Source organism: Ochotona princeps, chromosome 23, assembly GCF_030435755.1.
Source record: "Ochotona princeps isolate mOchPri1 chromosome 23, mOchPri1.hap1, whole genome shotgun sequence".
Classification (NCBI taxonomy): domain Eukaryota; kingdom Metazoa; phylum Chordata; class Mammalia; order Lagomorpha; family Ochotonidae; genus Ochotona; species Ochotona princeps.
The window spans coordinates 14,348,917-14,370,443 of NC_080854.1; the positions used below are offsets into that span (position 1 = coordinate 14,348,917).

The 21,527-nt window shown below is 39.8% G+C and overlaps 1 protein-coding gene across 1 annotated transcript in view; it reads right to left on the reverse strand.

Moving 5' to 3' along the window:
* ITGA1 (integrin subunit alpha 1) overlaps window positions 1–20,989 on the reverse strand; it is a 92,199-nt gene extending 71,210 nt beyond the window's left edge. Inside the window, exons 1-3 of the mRNA XM_004583792.3 lie at window positions 20,865–20,989; window positions 4,131–4,243; window positions 61–149 (exon numbers count right to left, since the gene is read on the reverse strand). Of these exons, the coding sequence (XP_004583849.2) occupies window positions 61–149; window positions 4,131–4,243; window positions 20,865–20,938 (276 nt within the window). The 5' untranslated portion in view covers window positions 20,939–20,989. The remainder of the gene's footprint in view (window positions 1–60; window positions 150–4,130; window positions 4,244–20,864) is intronic.
* Window positions 20,990–21,527: the final 538 nt, after the last annotated feature.

Here is a 21,527-nt window from a genome sequence, read left to right on the forward strand (position 1 = left end):
ATCTTAAAATGATACCATTTGTGTAGTCATTCAATATCATTCTTTCCTTTTCTTCCTTACCAGAAACCCTCCATTTGGGTTGGTGACTAAAGTTGATCCAAAAGTCATGTTCTCCTTGACTTCTGTGACATTGGCAATTGACGTATTAACTACAAAATAGAACAATATCTCATGAGCCTGAAGAGTTTCACAAGGAGAAATTAAGCGTCTTCTCATTAAAACATTCTATTTGCTTTGCTCATAGCACAGCACATTCTTCTTTTAGTTCAACTAAACAAGCTCCCAAGTATGATGAAGGAATATAATGAACACACAAAGCCTAGGGAGCTGGCTGCTGTCCCAGAGTCTCCGTCTGTATCACTGTTTCAAATAGTTTTGCTGAACTGTGAAAGAATGCAGACCCAGCAGGGTGATGAGAATGCGAGATCGCTTTTCACATACGTTTGCTCATGAAAACAAATAAAATGTTTAGTCTCATCACGCTGAAGGTGTAATAGATTCTTAAATATGTTGTTTTAAATGACCAACAAGGAAGCATGTTTTTTGGCAAGGATGGGAAAAATTAATAAAGCTAAAAAAAAATCATTTTTTTACCGTGACGTTAAAATCATAGACACATGAACATGACAAAGAAAATTGGAGAAGGAGGGCCCGGCGCCTTGGCCTAGCGGCTAAAGTCCTCGCCTTGAACGCACCAGGATCCCACATGGGTACCAGTTCCAATCCCGACAGCCCTGCTTCCCATCCAGCTCCCTGCTTGTGGCCTGGGAAAGCAGGTGAGGACGGCCCAAAGCCTTGGGACCCTGCATCTGTGTGGGAGACCCAGAAGAGCTCCTGGCTTCGGATCGGCGCAGCAAAGGCCGTTGCAGTCACTTGGAGAGTGAATCATCGGATGGAAGATATTTCCCCCTGTATTTCCTCCTCTCTCTCTATATATAGATCTGACTTTGCAATAAAAAAAGGGAAAAAAAAAAGAAAATTGGAGAAGGATTAGAGCAGTAGCCAGAAACTTTGGATAAAAGACACATAAGGAAGGGCCTACAATTGCTATTCCAAATATAAATGTTAAAATCTGAGCCTTACCAATCTGACAAAATTGGCAAGAAATTCCACTAACTCATGTAAAAAAAAGATTATTCAGGAAAAGCAAAAGCTGCTGAGCCTTGTTGCACAGGGTACTGAGAGATGTGAATGAGGCAATGTTCAAGTTAAAGAATGACTGCCCTCATGGTTCAGACCACACACTGGAGAAATGCTGCTGTATGCATGAGAACACAGTTCATTCTCTACCTTTTACCACGTGCAATAATCAACTAAATCTGATTTTTAAATTTGAAAATTGATATTATGAAAATTATGGAAGAAAATGTAGGGGAAATACTTCAAGTGATTAGTGTCAGTTCAGCAATGATAACTGGATAAGGCCCCCAAAGCATAGGAAATAAAACAAAACTAGACAAATAGGACTATAACAAACTCAGAGCCTTTGAATAGCAAAACAAGGAATAGCATGAAGTGACAACTGACAATTTGGGGAAAAATTTTTTTTGAAGTTACTTATTTGAGAAAGAATTAATGTCCAAAACATAATGAGATGTTATTCAGCTACAGAAAGAATGAAATTCCATCATTTGCATAACATCAAAATGATTTCAATAGTAAAGCATGATGTTAAATGAAATAAGCTAGACATAGACAAAATTGCATGTTCATCCTTACGTAAGCGAGTTGCAACTAAAGGAAATAATAAAGATGGGAAAAGGTAAGAAAAGCTTATATGTGTCAGTTTTCTGGCAAATATAAGGTTTTGGTCAAACTGCATTTTAAATCTCTGTCAAATGGTTGGCAATGTTATACTACTATAATCAGTGAGAACTTGATCTCCCAGGTTCGCACTCCCTGAAGTGGATGATTGCCACTTTCTCTCAAGGTCTCATCAGTTAGTGTTCTATCACCTCGAGGGGTGAAAACGGTGTATTATTGTTTCAATTTGCTTTCCATGACAGTTAAGGAGATAGAGATTTCTCATGTCCCCTGGGGCTTTGAGGATGCCTCTCTTTGACATGATGTTAAATATCATTTGCCTCTTATTCGTATTTGCTATATTTAGCTAATGATTTGTGGTGTTCTAATTTACTGATTTATAATATGTCTAATTTTCACTGAGGTTGAAATGACTGAATGCTAGTGTCTTGGAAGTAAAAACATAGTAACTAACATAAACATTTCTTCTTGCCCCAAAATGTTAATTGATTTAAATTCCATGGTTTCTCATTAATTTATTTGCCTGACCTGAAATAAATATTTGCATTGCTTGCTTATTTAAAAAGCTAAAGCTATTCAGAGGCAAATAAAAGAATGTACAATCTCCACATTTAAAATGATTGAAAGTTACAGCATATAAAGTGGAATAGGAAAATGTGTCCAAACCTAGGGAAAAAAAAATAATCAATGAAAAGTGATACTGTCATTTATACTAAATTGAAAGAAACAGTTCCTATTTTACATTTTTTTGCATATGATAACTATAAACTCTAAGAAACCGAGGAAAAAACAAGCATGAAGCAACTATCTGAAGGCACTGGAAAGCAACGGAGCCCAGGCCTAGGCTGTAGGAGAGTAGGGACCTAAGGGAACTGACGGGGGTTGGGTGAATTTCCTGGCTTTGTGCTTCATTAGTTTCACTTTCCCCCTGGAGCTCAGGTCTCCTGCAGTGGCTAACACTCAAAACAGAAGCCCCAGGCTTACTATCTTGAAGGGAAAGAGAACAGACACAAATGGGGGCACAATGGCAGCATATGCAAACTGAGCAAGGGTGTTCTGAGGAAAAGAGTTCAATAAGGACAGTTCTAATATATGTATACACATTCTGAACAAATCTCTGGAAAAAAACCCAGTGGTATCTGTGCAGAGAAGATTTTAAATATCTCAGCTGAAATAGCAAGAAGTGAATAGAGATTTTAATCTGCTTCTCATTGCAAAAGAAAAAAAAAAGAAAGAAAAAATGAAGTCAGAATCCGGATATTGAGTTCAGCCAAGTAAACTGTTTGCTGATTCAAAAACTTAAGATTATTCAAAGGTACATGACAGAATGTAAAGTCTATATTAGAACGATCCGAAATTACAGCATATAAAGTGATTTAGGAAACTGTGACCAAACCTCAACGAAAAATCAATGGAAAATGATCATGTTTGCATATTGCAGATGAATTATCAAGCAAGAGTTCCTAAAGCAGCTATCACAAATATGTAAATGCTTATAATGAAAAGTTAAGAAATTATAAAAAAAAAGAAGTGTGACTAAAAAACAGAATAAAGTACACCCATGGGCTGTAAACTATTTCGTAACATTTAATATGACATGTTTTCTTACTATTTTGCTTTTAACACATCATGCATGAGGGGCCAATATCAGATTAAACTGCTACTTGAAACACCAGCATTCCATTTGAGCATTGGTTTGAGTTTCGGCAGCTCTACTTCTGATCCAATTCTAATAATACAGATGGGAAAGCATCAGAAGATGAGCCCCTGCCACCCACGTGGGAGACCCAGGTGGAGATTCTGGCTCCTGGCTTGGGCCTGGCCCAGCTGCAGTCATTATGGCTACTGGGGGAGTGCACCAGTGGATGCAAGATCTTTCCCTTTCTTCTCTCTCTTTCCCCCGTCCCACCTCTCTGCATGTGTGTGTATATGTCTGTTCTCTCTCTGTAACTCTGTCATTCAAATAAAGAAATCTTTTGGAAAATCCAATGGTTAACACTAACTTAAACTTAGTGGAGGACATTCGATAGACAGGATTATTTGGAAAATGTTTTTCATGGTATCCCTACAAGAGTGAGATGTTCCAACTCCTGATCTAGGGGTGATCCATGATGACTTTATAAATCAGCTCAGATGTACAGATCATTAAACTGCTATTTTATGTGAATTTGTATAAGTGAAGGATAATCATTATTTCTTTTCTTTTTTTATATAAGCCAAAGAGTTTTTATCCCATCTGAATTATTCAGTGTCTCATATTCTATTATAGCAACATGAAACAGACTCAGCAGCTACCTGAAATTTTCTGGCAGTAAGAACACCAAGCAAGATATAGGATCAGACTTCATCTTATTGATTTTACATACCTGGCAGATCCAATTTAATGCAAGGTAGTGATTCCCCTCGGCCAACTGGACACTTGTAGACATCTCCCGTCCTGTTTTGGGGTTGTCCAACTAAAGGAGAACCAATAAGCACCCTGCAATTAAAAAAAAATTAAATTTGGGGGCAAGGAAAAATGCTGATTTTAGTTATTTTGTGGTTAATTTTAAGACACTAGACAGTAGTCTCCAAAGACATAATCAGATAAGCATATTGTATTAGCAAAGAATCAATAGGCTGTTTTCTCTAAATTCCAAATTGTCTCTTCATGCAAATTGAGGATAATTACACCAAAAAATTCAATGTACCCAGTCTTCAAAAATTCACAGAAAATTTGCATTATCTTTGCAAAATCATCCCCTCCCCACGCAGATACACAGTCAGCCACACACTCACCCCTATACATGTAATTCAAAAAGTTCATGGTAAGATTGTATTGATTTAGTTTCTACAGCAGAATAAACTTGTAGTTTAATTTTCCAAAATATTTATGAAGTCCCTCATATATGAGAATAAGCATATATCTCAAATTTTGCTATATTTTTAGTCTTTTTATCATATTTTATGTACTTGTTGAAATAATAAATAAATGGTGTACAGATGTGCTACTGTGTAAGTGTACAAAGCAAACATGGAGCAGAAATGACTTTTTCCCAGGAGAAACTAATAATTTCACATATGTCATCAAATACAGATATTAGATCATTTAATATTTAATACTGGTTTGGAAGAGTTTATAAATACATACTTGGGATTGTCTTGGGCTATATTAATAACTTGAATGAAAGAAAACATAAAAATATTCATCAATTAAATGCTACACATATTAGCGAATGTAGATGTATTGTAATATCCTACAATAATAAACATTAACGTTTCATGAGAACTGATGTAAATTACTTCCCCGCATAATATTGTCTTTATCAGTCCAGAACATGGGAAACCTCACTTAATGGGAGTTCATGTGAAAGAACCATGCAGGATTTAGTTGACAGAATAGAATCATGAGACAGTAGTGTATTTTTCTGCCAAAAATGCTAATGTGACCTTAGCTTGCATTGCTGAAAATAGATGCCCTGGTCGAGGCAAGTGATAGCCTCTCTGTGATCTGCACTGCTCAGGCCATGTCTGGAATCTCCAAATTAAGAGGGACATAGGCACAATGGAATGTATTTAGGAGACTAGGACTCCAACGATTAGGAGCCTGGCCACGTTGTCAGACAAGAAATGCTTCAAGGCTTATTTAGCACGGAGAAAGAATGCCTGAAACAGATTTGAAAAGTTGTACAGAGGTGCAAGGGGGTGGGAAATAGTTTTGTTGTTGCTGTTGTTTTTAATTTAAGTAGTTGAAAATCTGTCATATGTAAGAGCATGAGACTTCTTTTGTGAAGCCTTTTAGGCAAACTAGTTTTAAAGGAAATCAACTTTGTAACAATGGTAGATACTGAATTATTGGACAAACTCCCTAAAATATAGCTACAGTAAAATGCCTCTGCAAAGCAATCTCTGGTATGCATTAAGAACTATAAAGATGTTCAAATCTCTTAATGCATAATTCTTACTTCTGGGAATCTATTCTAAACTGTGCCCTAAAGTTTAATGTACAAAGATACTGCCTATGATGTTATATACAACAATAAAATATTTTTTAAAAAAAATGCAAGAACAAATTAATTATTACAGGGTTATTCTTGTATTGCTTATGAGGATATTGTATTCTATAAAATATTTTATTGCTATACTGTATTCTATAAAATATTAGTAAGATTGTGTGATAGGATGAAAAATCAGTGAAAATCTAACTCAATGGAAACCTGTGGCTCCAGCATTAATTAGCACTTGTGACATTAGCATCCAACATGAGTGCCTGTTTGAGAAGTTCCACTTCTGATCCAGCTACTTGCTAACATGCCTGTGAAAACTGCAGAAGATGAACCAAGTACTTTGGCCTTGCCACCAATGTGGGAGTCCCAGCTGGATTTCCATCATCTTGGCTTTAGTCTGACCTATCTCCAACCCTTGTGGACATTTGTGGAACGAACCAGTGGATGCAAAATGTCCCTTCCTCCCTCCCTTTCTTTCTCTCTCTCTCTTCCTGTTTCCCTCTTTCTCTGGGTAACTCTGAGTTTAAATAAATAAACTTTTGAAATAATTTTAACAATAAAAGTTCGTGACCTAATTTAAAGTGAATGATACAAAATAATTGTGGATGGCATATCTCAGACCACTCTGGGCTGCAGACTCGGGATTTTAGCTCTGGCAACCTAGGGGTTGCAGTTGGCAGAACTCGGGCAGCACACTCTGGGGACTCAGGGGTATGGACTGACATTTCTTCTGGAGGATGGCACAGGTGGGGACAAGCAGGGACCTGAGGGTTCATGTCCAGGTGAGGAATGACTTCTGGGGGACTTTTGTGGACAAGGCCACTGTACTTGTAGGGCTAGATCATGAAAACCACCAATGAGAATCAAAAGGAACAAGTAATGTGAGGCTGGGCCATGACACTAACAAGCGTGTAATTCAGGTCTGAGTGTAGACTCTGTGGGGGAGTATGTGGGCTCACCCATGAGGGACAGCAATCTCCCTTGGCACATGCAAGATCTATGGCTGGGAACAGGCCTAGTTGGGAAAGGTTTGGTTCTCACCAGTGGGCTCAAGAGCTGGAATGGGGGCAGTGGGCTGGGCTTGGAGAACTCCTTTGTCAGAACAGAGTACCTGTAGGTGAGTATGAGAACCAGAGCAAACAGCAGCCCAGATAAGGACAGGTTACAGTACCCACCAGCATACTTTTGGGTCAGGTATGGGGTGGCCAGGCTGGGGCAGTTCAAAACATCCACTGGCAGATCCAAGAATCATGATGGGGTGCAGAAGGGGCTGGGTTGGGTTGCAACACCAGCCAGTTCACACTGAGGCTGGGAATGGCTGGACCAAGCCAGGGTGAAGCACCCACTGATGGATGTTGAATTAAGACAAACCATGCCAGTTTCAGAACGGTGGGTGTCGGGTCCATGAGCCCAGAAGGGGGCGGGGGTTTCGTGGGATCAGGTTGCCTGGCCTGGGTCCTTGGACTCGCATACATGGTGGGTGCTGGGTCCGTGAACCCCAAAGGCAGGGGTCTAGTAGGGCACAGGTCATCTGGTCAAGGTCCTTGGGCTTGCCTGTGAGAACTGGCCCTTAGTGGAAAAGATCGAATAGGGTACAGCAAGCCTAGATGTACATAAAGGATATGGCAGCCCATTTGGGACCTGCAGAGGACATCTAATACCACAGTAGAGGAAGGAGAACAGAACACATTGAAAACTACCCCCAGCCAAAGGATGATAGCAAATATCTGGGCCAATGGAGTCTCAAAGGTCGACACTGTCAGCCAATAGAGGAGTTCCCTCATCATGGCTAGGCGAAGTTGACAGCATTTCAGAACTATTGCAATCACCTGCAGAGCCCCTGGAATGTGCACCACATTGAGACCCCGTGTGGATATCAGGTGACTGTCCCCATCTCCGGATACTGGGGCCGTTAGGTTGGGTATGGCTTCTTCCATTACCTCTCCCCACCCTCAGATAAGGAAGAAGAAATAGAAAATTTGGAAACCATGATCACACCCACTTTTCCCTAACCCTGGAGCCTTCCCACACTGATCAACTATGTAAACATCAACTAAAAAAATTACCGTACTCATGGCAGCAGCAATGATTAAAATAGATAGCATTTATTGTATTTGGACATTGTGCCAGATACTGTTCTAAGGGATTCCCACATATTAAGTCATCTAATACCTTCTGTAGAATGCAGCATAACCTTTGGTACCAGGTTTCATGAGTTCAAACCATGGCTTTACTACTAACTAAGCCAAATGGTTAGGATATATCTATTATTTCATCTGTGCCTTAGTTTTTTCATTGATAAACTAGAGAAAGTAAGAATACCAACATCATAGAATCATCAGGAAGATTAAATGGAACCAGCATGGCACAACACGATGGCTCAATGGCTAAATCCTCACCCTGCAAGGACCAGGATCCCATACAGGTGCCAGTTTGTGTCCCGGCTGCTCCACTTTCCATGCAGCTCCCTTCTTATGGACTGGGAAAGAAGTGGAGGATGGTTCAAAGCCTTGGGACCCTGCACCCATGTGGAAGACTCAGAAGAAGCTTCTGGCTTCAGATCAGATCAGATCAGCGCTGGCTGTTGTGGCCATCTGGGGAATAAATCAGCTAATAAATATATATATTTTTAAATCCTATAAGAATATTTGACTCATAGTATAGACCAACAAAGTGTTAAGCTGCTATTACTACTATTTTGATTGCATAATTATTTTTATTTATTTATTTGAAAGGAAAAATGACAGAGAGAGGAAAAAAGAGAAAGACAGGGAAATCTTCAACTGGTTTACTCCCCAGCTGCCTGTCAAAATTAGGACTGGGACAGGCTAAGCCAGGAGCCAAGCACTCCCTCTGGTTCTCCCAAAGTGTAGGTAGGGACCCAGGTAAGTGAGCCATCACATGCTGTCCTATAGGTTACTCAGTAGCAGGAAGCTAAGTGGGAAACAAAGGCAGGACACAGACCAATCACCTGTTATATTACAACCATCTCCCCCCTTTATTATTAGTAGTAGTAGTATGCATTCATTCGGAAAGATTAAAACTTAACATGCATGGTAAGATACAGACTGAAAAGGAATACATCAAAGACAACTTTATTAATGCGATTATGGTTATAGTTTTTCTCGACATTTTTAAAGGTTTTTGTAAATGGCTGAAAAATTAGTTTTACATTTAAGTATAACAGAAAAAAATTCTTGTCTCTGTATTTACAAGTATTTAGTTTGTAGCCAGATAGAGTGATTAATGTTTCCTGCAGCTACTAAATAGAAGACAAAGTACATTTTTAAAAATTGCTTGAAACTTAGAGGGGAAAGCAAAGCTATGAATGTACTATTACAATCCTAAATAGGTCTGAATTCAGCACAACCTCAGCAAAGCTGTAGAGGCTAGAAAGAACAAGTACTCCTTTGATAAATGCCAATAGCTCAGTGTAGCTGTAGTGGAAAGTTGAGTTTGAAGAGGTAATCATGAATGTATTTGGAGTTCACTTTCAAAACTTTGGATTTAGTAGCTGAAGAAAGATACTGGGAACCAATGAACCCTTCAAAAAGAGGTGTGGCATGATCACTCCTTTGGTTTACAAATACAAAGCTCTTTTGCTTACAGAATCATAAACAAATTGGCAGAGCAGGGAGGAAGCAAAATTAAAAGGACACAGTAAGAATTCCAAAAGTAATCTAGACGAATATCTGTAGTAAAGAAGTATAGAGCAAGAAAGATTCTATTTTCTTTAAAGATTTATTTATTTTTATTACAAAGTCAGATATACAGAGAGGAGGAGAGACAGAGAAGAAGATCTTCCATCCGATGATTCACTCCCCAAGTGAGCCGCAACGGGCCAGTATTGCGTTGATCCGAAGCCGGGAACCTGGAACCTCTTCTGGGTCTCCCACATGGGTGCAGCGTCCCAATGCATTGGGCCATCCTCAACTGCTTTCCCAGGCCACAAGCAGGGAGCTGGATGGGAAGTGGAGCTGCCGGGATTAGAACCGGCGCCCATATGGTTCAAGGCGAGGACTTTAGCTGCTAGGCCATGCCGCCGGGCCCGAAAGATCCTATTTTTAAAATGTTCAGTATATAAGTAATCTTAGCTTGAGTTTTCCCACAAACAGACCCAAGACAAAGATGGTGATGCAGGGGTGGAGGTGTTTCTGGAGGCAGTTTCAAGAAACCCCAAATGTGGAGATGGAAGAAATGACAGAAGAAAGCCCAGGAAGGATACTGGCCAGAAATGACAGAAGAAAGGCTGACAATAGTTACTTCTGCAGGTAAATGGACTCAGTCTTATTGTAGGGAAAACATTTCAGAAATCATGTGAAATGTGAGCATGTGATGAGCATGGTTGAAGCCTCAAAGGCAAAAATTATTACCATGAGAGAGTACAGAGTAAGAGGAGAGCTGAAGGCTGATGGGTGGCAGTAATGAACACTTAGGAGTTCATTTAACAAAGGAAAAAGCCAGATCAGAGGCAGAGGAGAATCAAGAAACAGTGATGTTCCCTCCATCCAAAGTAGAAATGAGCGTCAAGCATGGGAGGCCACGGCAGGCTCTTTGGCATGGGGGTTGGGACACAGGCATGCTGTGTCTCTGCACTGGTTTGAGCCCTGACTCTGATCCTGACTCTAGCTTCCTAGTAACATGCATCCTGACAGGCAGCAGGAGACAGTTCAAGTAACAGGGCACCTGCAACCTACATGGGAGACCCAGAAGGACTTTCTAGTTCCTGGCTTCAGCCTGATGCAGTCCTGGCTGTTGCAGATATTGGGAGGAATGAATCAATTGTTGGTCTGTCTGTCTGTCTCCCGTTTATATGAGGCAAGAATGTAAATCATGAGTGTATAGCAGATTCCATCTCAAGTAACTCAGCTAAGAAGGAGGGGAGGAGAAGCCAGGCTAATATATATGTAAACTTCTTTTTGTTCAGGGAAATGGTAAACAATTTAGGACTTGAAGTAAGCTTAAGCTTGCAATAGAGTCAATCTGCTTATGATTAAATGGTGAGAAAGAATCAGTAACATGAATGTAGATGCCACAAATGAAGCCAGTTGGGTGGATATAGATGGATATATCTAAAAACAAGAAAGGAACATCATTTTGTGATCAGAACTGTTAAGGCCTAGTATCAAGAGCTTGCCATTATATTAGATACCATTATGTTAGGTTTGTCAACTGTAGACCTTTATAACATAATGTTGATTTAGCAGACATGCTCTTATTTTTTCCTCTCCTTCAATCTGGAATTCTTTGATAAATATAATGCCTCAGCTAGAACACCATGACATCTGAAGCCAGGTTTTACATGATCTTACATATTCCATTTTATCTTTTGTTTTTGGAAATCTGAGACCATCATGCTATGAAGAAACAATCTGGATTATGAAAGATGAGAGGTCCCATGATGAAGTGATGCTTTAACAGCTTGTGAGCCTGGTCTTCCAGTCATGTAGGACTTTGCAGTCCCATGAGAGGTACAGATGACTGCAATCATATGAATGAGTCAAAATAATGTGAATACCACTATATTTGCAAAATATTGAGAAATGGTCAGTCATTGTTAAGTTCAGCCACTAAATCTTGGGGTTAACTTGATGACTAAAGCCATGACAGTTAACTAAAACAGGAAGAGAGCATAGCTTTAGCCTTTCTCTCCCACCCTTCCCTATTGTTTTAATGGAAAATTGTAGCTGTACACACCTATTGAGATTCAGTGGAGTGTCAGTAGCATCTTGGACTTGTAGCAAACAATTTATACTGACAAGGCATATGCAGTTCAGCCAGGCAGCTGCTCTGGCTAAGATGAGGTAGGCTGGAGTTGTCAGGGATATTTTGGAAGGATTTTCTACAGCAGATGGGAGATAAGTGCACAAGATCCTTCCCACTTTTAGAATTCCATTGTTTGAACAGAACAAAGACAGGCATTTAGGGGAGAACCGACTAGTTGGAAAGCATATGCTCTTAACTAAGGAACACCCAGTATAAGAGAGGAGGAGCAAGTCCTAGAAAGCATGCTAATTAATAGCCAAGCTATGGTGAATAGTAACTCAAAAGGCAAGTCATTTTGTAGATATGCCAGGGAAAAGTATAGAGAAAAAGATGAAGACGGAAGAGAGAGGACACTGAAGAAGCATGGGTGAACAGAACATAGAGTGAAGCTTAGTCTATCTATATACACTGGAGCAGAGAGTTTGAGATTGGCAAAGAGTTGACTTTGGAGTTTACATGTGCTCTAGGAAAACAGAAATCCCCTTTGAGTATCGTGGTAATTGAGGACTAAACTGATACATCAACTTGAACCATGGTCTATTGAATATTTTGGGATAAGTACAGAAAGTAGTGTGTGTTGTAGCATCAGGTTGAGACATGCAATTTGAGAGCTGGGAACCCATGGCAGGCAACGGATTACTAGGACATAGATCATAAAACAATCCTGTGTTTTCCTGGAGCTGTTTGCTCTAACAGTGAGCACACAGCTTTGGGAAGGACATATATCTTACCATTTTAATCCTAAACAATCCTCACTTTTCCCAAGTTGCGTAAAAATAACAAGATCCAGGAAAAGTATTAGCATAGGGTTTATGGAATTTCAGGAATCTCCAGCATTCCTGATCCTATTATCTTGCTCTATTTTTTTTCTCACAGCATCACCATTTGACATTCATGACAACCTACTTGTCTTTAAAGTTCATTATTTATTTATTTATTTGCTCCCTCCCACACAAATCAAGCACACGCTTCACAACAGGAGGGATTTTTGCCTATTTTGTTCACTTACATCTTTACTGTAAAAAATAGCAAGTTCAAAAAAGGCATCTAATAAATATTTAGTGAGTTTGTGAATGAATGTGTTAATATGTCAAGAACTTGAATAAAGCATATCTGAGAATTTTAGGCTCTTGTGCCTAGCCAGGGGTTTTAAATTATGAAATCTGTTTTTTCCGTTTTAGAGGCTGGATGTTTCACTCCAGCAGAATGACACACAGTCCCCACAGGCACTTCTCCACATCAAAGCCCTACAGAATTCCGTTGTTAGAGCCATGGACTCAAGGAAATTCAAAGGCTGGCATTCAACATTCTGGCCCTGTCACAAACTTGTTCTATTAAGCCTTTGAAAGATCATTTCCTGAGTACCCATTTCTTGACTGGAACAATGAGGATGAAAATGACATCTGTCAGAGCTCACAGGGTCAGTGTGAAGACGTGAGACACTATGAGCATTGCCGCTGCTTTAAGATTTAATTTGAAAGATGGTTTTGACTTCCATTTTATTTTCATTAGGTTTTCATACTCTATGTGGTATTTCTGTGATGACTGTATGCAGATTAACAGGATTACAGAATGTTCTAGCTATTATTACTGATCTCTATAAAAACACTTGTGAACCTTGAAGATCATTAAAATGATACTTTTTTCTATATCAAAAAGTCACAATTAATATTTAGCAAAGGGAGATATTTGTGCAATTGATATGGACTTGCTATTCTAATCGTTATTATATTGATCTGAAGAGTATCTGATCTCTTGTATGGTTTTCCCCATTAGATTTGTTTCCTGAAGAGAGTTCCTTCAAACTTGCATGATTTCATTAGCAATCTTTTAGTTTCACTGTTTCCTGATGTCTAATATATAGGCCAACTTAAGACCAGTTTCAGAGCACCAAGCTTCTTTGTCTTGGCACTTTAAAAAAAAGTATCTGAGGGTTTGATCATCTCAAAGAACAAAACTTGGAGCCATAGCAGTAGCCTAGTGGTTAAATCCCCACATTGCATCCACAGGAATCCCATATGAGAGCCAGTTTGTGTCCCCAATGCTCCACTTCCCTTCCAGCTTCCTGCTTGTTCTGGGAAAGCAGTAGAGGATGACCCAAAGCCTTGGGACCCTGCATCTGCATGAAAGACCCAGAGGAGGCTCGAGGCTCCTGGCTCTGGATCAGCTCAACTCAAGTCATGGTGGCCACTTGGGGAATGAACCAGCACACAGAGATCTTTCTCTCTGTATCACCTTCTCCTTTGTAAATATGTCTTTCCAATAAAAATAAATCAATGTAAAAAAAAAAACCCTCAAAGAACAAAACCTTAACAGCAACAGCATTAGCTATATAAGCATGCTGAAGTAAGGCAAAGAAATGTCAAGTTTGATAGGTGGGTGTGATGGCTCAAATGGCTAATCGTCTTTCTACAAGTTCTGGCATTCCATTTGGACATCAGTTCATGTCCCAGCTGTTGCACTTCCCATCCAGCTCCCTGCTTGTAACCTGGGAAAGCAACACAGAATGACCCAATGCCTTGGGACCCCGTACCCAAGTGGGAGACCCAGAAGAGGCTCCTGGCTTTGGATTGGCTTAGCTCTGGCTGTTGCAGCCATTTGGGGAGTGAACCAGTGGCTGGGAGATCTTTCTGTCTGTTTCTCCTTCTCTCTGTAAATCTGCCTTCCCAATAAAAATAAATCTTAGGGAAAAAAAGAAATACATTATAATCTGTGTGCAAAAAACTTATAATAATCTGTGTCAGAAAATTTTATAGGACCTTGTAAAAAATCAAATTTCCCCTGAAATTCCAAAGCATTATATTCAGAATTAGAGCATCAATCACAGGAGACCACTACTATACCTCCCTGGCATAAAGTGGATCTCCTGGGAATGAAGCAGGATTCCAGTGTGTTTTGATTATACATGGGACTAAGGTTGGGTAGGGAGGATCCTATCATTCTGAAAAGTCTATAAGGTTTTGGAAAGAAAGGCCCACCACATCACTGGTACCCCTGAGAGACAGCTTGCTTGAACAGCAACTGTAGAGATAGGCACAAAGAATGAGTGAAGAACCACTAGAGAGTGACAAGCCCCAAAGCCAGAGTTTCACATTTTCTCATTTGGAAGCCTTGCCGTGCTTTTGGTTACTAATAAATGTGGGGGAACTGGAAGGTTGCGCAGTGCTTGTTTACGCTTCTTCAAAGCAAAACAGCCAATTCTTCTGAATTCTTCTGAAATGCATTGCAATGAAACAGATGCTTCAGTTCATGTAACAATAATGAAGAATGCCTTATCTTAGTCAGATGTATTTTACTACTAAAATACATATTTTAGTAATATAGTATAGTAAAATATAGTAATATATTTTACTACTAAGAAACCATAGGATTTCTGAGCTGAAGTTATAAAGTAAATTATACTTCACAGTAAACATATGGGAGATTAAATGGACATGAGACTACCTTTCCTGTTAATCTTCTAATTTTCCAAAACAATGAAAGCAATGAATTTCAAATATATAACCCGTACTTATAACAGGTCAACAATAAGTGCTTCTCTATCAGACATACTATAGACATGGCAAGAGAGGCATCAGGATGGATTTACAAGATATTAGGAGTAAATACAACTTACAAAGGTGCTCATCCCTACAGAAAATCAAATAATGTTCCTCCAGTCATGTCCATTGTTCCACAATCCATTGCTCAATGTTTGCATTCTTCATTCATAAACATTTATAGGATATCCACACATGTTTCTGTAATTTGTTTTTGTCTTACCAGTGCCTGGGTCTCTTTAGAACAATTTGTTGCTACCATGCCATTCATAAAAGTTTGGAATTTTAAGACCTGTTTCCAGGCCAGGCCACCACATCCACTGGCACAAGTAAAAGCCAGGTTATAAGTGTTGACTGTCTGGGCTTTGCCACAGCATCTGCTGGCAAGTGCCAGGACAGAGTGTAAGTTGTGTCAGGCTGATCACACTACCCCCCAGAAAGTGCAAGATCTGAGACCGGGAATGAGTCTAGGCTCTCCTCTGCTGGAATGTAGCTCCTGCTGGAGGGCAAGGTAGCCATGGTTGGGGGAAGACTAAGCTGGACAAGGCAGTAGCATCTGTCAGTATATGTGTAGACAGGGTTGTGGGGTAGGGTGGGCTGAGCTAAGCTGCGACATACATAGGTGCATACAAGAGCCCAATTGGGATGCAGCATGGATTGGACTAATCTGCTGTACATACCGGTATGCATAGGAACTAAGGCTGCGGATGGGCTGGTGGGGGTTACTGGGGTTTGCCCCAACTAGACTGCAGTTCCCACTGATGTGCATAGGGGCCAGGTGTGTGACAGGCTGGGTTGTCCTGGGCCATTGAACCTGTCAGTTTGTATAGTATATGAGGCTGGAGAAAGAACTGAACATACAACTATGATCACCAATGTGTGCATAGGCTGATGCATGACAGATTGAACTGGACAACAGGACTCAAAACTCCAGTCACAGGGAAGATCTTGGACCACATGCATGTGTAGGGACTTGGCCTCCTCGACTGTTGATGCCTGTGCAGTGGATGGCATGTCCATGTGCATATGGAGGACAAGATGGCCAGCTCATTTAGGCCTTCAGAGGACATTGAGCGCCATGTCAGAAGATAGAGAACAGACTAGGTTGGACAACTCTCCTGACTGAGCTTTGGCAGTAAGTGTCTGAGTGAATGGATGCACTGGGGTCGACACTGTTAGCCAACCGACCTTGAAAGGAACCTCTCAAAAGTTGCAGCAATGAAACCAACAGTGTCTCAGAATTATCAAAATCACTCAAGCAATACCCTCAGGACATTCTTCTCCACATTGAGATTTCTAAGATGATATCAAGTAGACATCCCCATCCCAGGGTTCTGACATGGATTGGCAGCTGGGAATGGCCCCCTCCCCTTCCTCCCTTCTTCCCCACCCCTTCCATACAGGAGAAAAGGGAAGAAAAGGAAAATTAGGAGCATTTATCCCATGCACATTCCTCTATGCTTCATCCCTCCCCACCCTAATCAGTGGTCCTCGTGGGTGTGCATCCCTGTTAACCATGTAAACAACATCAAAAATAAAATAAAATAATTTAAAAAATAAATTTAATTGGGTACATGTTTTTATTGCTTTGATTTTTCACAACTTGTCCATACAATTGTTGTAAATATGGATTATCCAAATGGAACTAAGTTATCTGACATCCATACACATTCAAATGCTTACAAGCTCTCAAACACATTTGGCACTTACCAAGAAAATAATTCCTATGTACTTTAAAAAATGGAGAGAGCTCACACACTGGTTTGCTCTCCAAATTTCCTTCACCCCATTCCCTGCTCCCCCCAGGCTCTGCATTAGCAGGGAACTGGAATCAGGAACCAGAGCCGAGCCAGGGATCAAACCCAGGGACTCTGATCCGGAAAGTGAGTATCTTAACTAGGGGTCATAACCCACCCCTTTTAACTTGGGCAAAGGGAGGAAACAAAGACTGCAGACTTGACATTTATTATTTTCCATGGAAGCCCTTAGTCGTTACATTTTCCTAGAACAAGCACTCTGAATTTTGGTGATGCAAAAAAATATTTTTTAACTTCATTTTTCATTGATGGTAACATGGTTTTGTTTGTTCAGCCTACAAATTTAGCAAGGGGTGCCTAGCGTTTTGTGAGTTGGGGCTGCGGGCAGTGTGCTGGGTTGCCAACAGGTACCAAAACATGTCCTTCCTCGCTGGGCACTTCCCCTAGCATACTTCTCTTTCATATAATCCAATTTTAGGTTTCTAACTACCTAGTTGTCATCTTGATCTGAAGCTGTTTAAATGTAGATTTATTAACCTCCGAATAAAACTGATTTTCTCTGCATGTGTGCAGAGTTGTTTCCGTTAATGACTGTATTCATTCCACAGTGATCCAGTGCAGAAAATCTGGAATACATCTCATCTTTCCTACATCTCTATTTGCAGCTTCCAAACCATCACCAACGCTTAATGATTCATCTAAAGCTATCTCAGACACAACTTTCTTTTACTTAGGTCAACTACTAATCTAGCCCAATGTTTCATTTTTTAAGAATTAGATAGTGGTTCTTGCTTGCCTGTAGTACATACGTTTTGAGGCATTCCTTCATCTGAATCAATTTATATATAATTTTCCAAGCTAAGTTTCATCAAATAATCTATACTGGCTCCTCCATATCCTTAATTAGGTCTATCCTTTTTTTGTTTGGCTTTTTAAATCTGCCATTGTCCTTCTTTCTTCTGCAGACCAGTATCAGACTTGCTTACTCACCATCACACTCACTCACTTACTCTCAGGTCTGTCCCTATGCTCGAGTGGCTTCCCAGGTTGGGGTGACATTTCTCCTTTTATTAAAAGGCATATCATCTTTGAAGATTCAATTTGAGAATCCAGAATTATGAATCATCTCCTGCTTCTCTGAACTCCAACAGACCATATGCTCCACACTGCTTTGCTTAGATTTTATGTCTAGCAATTTGGTGTAAATTCTGTACTAGGTTATACACTTTCTCCTTAAAGATTTATTTTATTTTTTTTATTGGAAAAGCAGATTTATAGAGAAGAAGGAGAGACACACAGAAAGAACTCCCATCCTTTAGTTCACTCCAAAAGTGGCTGCCATGGCCAGAGTTGAACCAATCCAAAGCTAGGCACCTCTACTGTTCTCCCAGGACACAGGCAGAGAACTGGATGGGAAATGGAGCAGCTGGGACACATATGGGATCCCAGTGGATGCAAGATGAGGATCTGCCATTGGGCTAGTGAGCTGGGTCCTAGATTATACAATGTTATATTTGTCTTATACTCACATCTCCCACTGAATTTAACATAATGCCAGGTACGTTCATATGTGCTACTTGACTGACTTATGTTCACGCTATGCCTAGATACACCAGCCAATATTTATATAAACTACATTTCAAGAATGAAACAAGATAGATAAAGTATCTTATCTCAAAAACCTTGATGTCTTATTATTAACATTATTTCGCAAATGCATATGAAATTTACAATGGTCTGCCTAAAGTTTGAGCAATTTCACTCAGATATAACAGTAACAACATGTTTTTATAACCATTCTTACCATCCAATCTGTATATTCTTTGATGTCTTTCCTAATGCTGTTCTGACCATCCTTACCTCATGCACCCCTTCACTTGGGACTTGAACCCAGGGACTTTAACATGGGACAACAATTTCCCAAGTTAATTAGACAGGTTTGATATAAGGTTGAATGGGCAAAATCATCTCTCCAAGGTTCATTTCAACTTTAAAACCAGAAAGAAACAGATGCTGGGGAGTAAGAGAGAGAGGCAGAGAAGTTTTAAACACTCATAATCTATGATCAGATTTCTCATTAAAAATATTCACAAGAAGAGTAAAAGAATGTAGCTTTCATACAAATTCTAGTTAACACAGTATTTAACAGTTTTTTCCTAAGAGTATATGAAACTAAAAATAATTCTTTCAATATTCTTCAGGGGTTATTATTAAATTAATCATGTTCAAAAGGAAAAGCAGATGCAGAAGAGCCCCATCATCTCACCTGAGAAATAATTACTGTAGACTAAAAAGTTATTACTCTCCAAGTATATGCAATTTTACTTTTCTTATTATAGTTATTACAAAAATGGATTTTTAAGTAGTTAAACGGAAGCAAGGCTTAACTCTTTTTTCCACAGTCTAATTTTTAAACTTGTGTTAACTAGAAAAAAATTAAGTATAAAAGAGCTTTAATATTTATTTCTATAATTTTCACCAAGCTAAATATGCTTTAAAAATCATGTCTAAATGAACTCAAGCAATGCTCATGAGTTTCAAAGGGTATAAATAAATCCAATAAAGCTAGTTTATACAAACGTGAAAGCTGGGTCAGCGCCAAGTCAGGCCAGATGTCCAAAGACCCAGCGCCATGGGCTTCCCTAGGCCAGGCCATTATACCTGCTGTCATGGGTAAGAACTGGGCTGGGAATGGGCAGGTCTGGGGACCTAAAAGGTGGTTGTGCCAGGGCTCTCTGTGCCAAGCTCTGTTCTGGAGAGGGCCCAGTAATGGGTTTTGGCATTGGCAAGCAGCGTATACTTTTACCTCCTATTTCTCCTGACATGTCACTCCGATATCAGAGACTAGAGCCTGTGGCTGTGTGATCTGGACTCAGCACACATGTTGCATGATTAAGCCACCTCTGTTGTTAACTCCTATACTTCATCTTAGCCAAAAGGCTGAGAAGCGATTGCTGTTGTTAACTCCTGTGCAAAGAAGCTGACACTTCTCAGAGTACGAAACATAATGTGGCAGACACAGCCTCTAGCATTGATAGGAAATCCTCTGGTTCATAAGAGGTATCCATTAGATGATAGATTCCTGAACCTGGGATTGGCAAGCCCTATGCCCTTATCAGCAGGAAATAACTAAAGAGAATGTGATGAATCTGTACCCTTCAGCAACCCTTAGATTAAGGGCTGGAAATCTTCAAGGGGAGAAGGAAATGGGACATGCCTGTATGAAATCTGCCAACATGGAGGGGTGCTCTTTCTCTTTCTGTGGACACAGGATGGAATACAGAAACACTTCTCTCTCTGCACCTTCCTCACCCTGACCTGCTCCATCCCTGAACATGGCTTACCTGTCTGTGACCTCCTCACCTTTTATAAAGACTTCATAACAACAAAAACAAAGAAAGTTAGGTCTGCAGCAGAATTAGATCCTTAATAACACAAATTACATCAATGCAGCTCATCATACACTCAGAGGGAATGCAGCTCATCATACACTCAGAGGGACAGCAGCTCTGTGTGCCAGCAATGTAAACAGAGCTGTTAATTTGTTAATGCCTGCATTAGAGTTTCCATATAAAACTGAAAAAAAAAAGATATCTGATAAAGTTCTTTAAAAACATTAGACCAAGCCAAGCAGATCTCTAAAGCCCCAACTTGTGGAAGCAGTGTTAACCCTTTCAAGGAACTACCTCATCTTCTTTCAAATTGTTCCCATTGAGTTTCAACCAAGCGTGTGTAAGCCGTTCTAAAAGGAGAACAATTGATGAACTCTTGCCAAAATAATGTAATTACTGAACAATGAGTATTTTGGAGAAGGACCTTCCTTGAGGTCAATCGAGGCTTCAACAGACCTTTTAACCACTTCCTCTAGTATTTTCAAGGAAGTTTTCTTTTTTTTTTTGTTTCTTTTCTTTTTTTCTTTAACTCCCTTTCCATGACCAGTCTGCATTTTTTAGCATAAGTGATTCACTCTGTTGAAGTTTCATTCATAAAATGAACTACAGTAATATTTTCCATCACATTGTAAAATAACTAGAGGAAAAACACTGGCTTACCATTTGCCTTCTTCATTCTCATATTGTTGAACAGTATAACCAAACATGTCTTCCACTGGACCACTGAAAGTCATGGCATTTTTCACATCAACATTGAATGATACACAGAAGCCTAGAATAGCTTTAAGAAGGAAAGCAAAGTCTAGTTAGAAAATGTTAACTAAGAGAACATCATGTTTTGAATTATGAAGACATTCTTGAGGTTACAATGGAAAGCTGTGTTCTTATTTTAAAATACAGCAGTGCAGCTCTAACAATGAGAACCTCAAAGACAGCCTTCAGAATGAATCTACTGCTGACTTAAAATTAACACAGTGGTTTTATGGAACATAGCTACATAGCCAGTAACATTCAATGAAGCGTCTATGGTACTTTAGTACTGATACCACCCCAGAACTGAAGATTTCAGAGTCTGTGGGAAAGAGCCCCAGTATGCTGTCTTCACACATGACTAATGCAGTTGCAGACAGACATCCAGTTGTGAGCCCTTCAACAAACTCAATCACCAGTGAAATAAGACCAGCTTCATTTTTTTCATTTCAAATACAGAGGATGGAAGTATCACCACTTCTATTCATATGCCGAACTTTCCTTGCTATTTCCAATGGCAAACAGAAGCCAGCTGTGTCCACCCAGCCATGCAGGTTGAGATTTCACAATGAT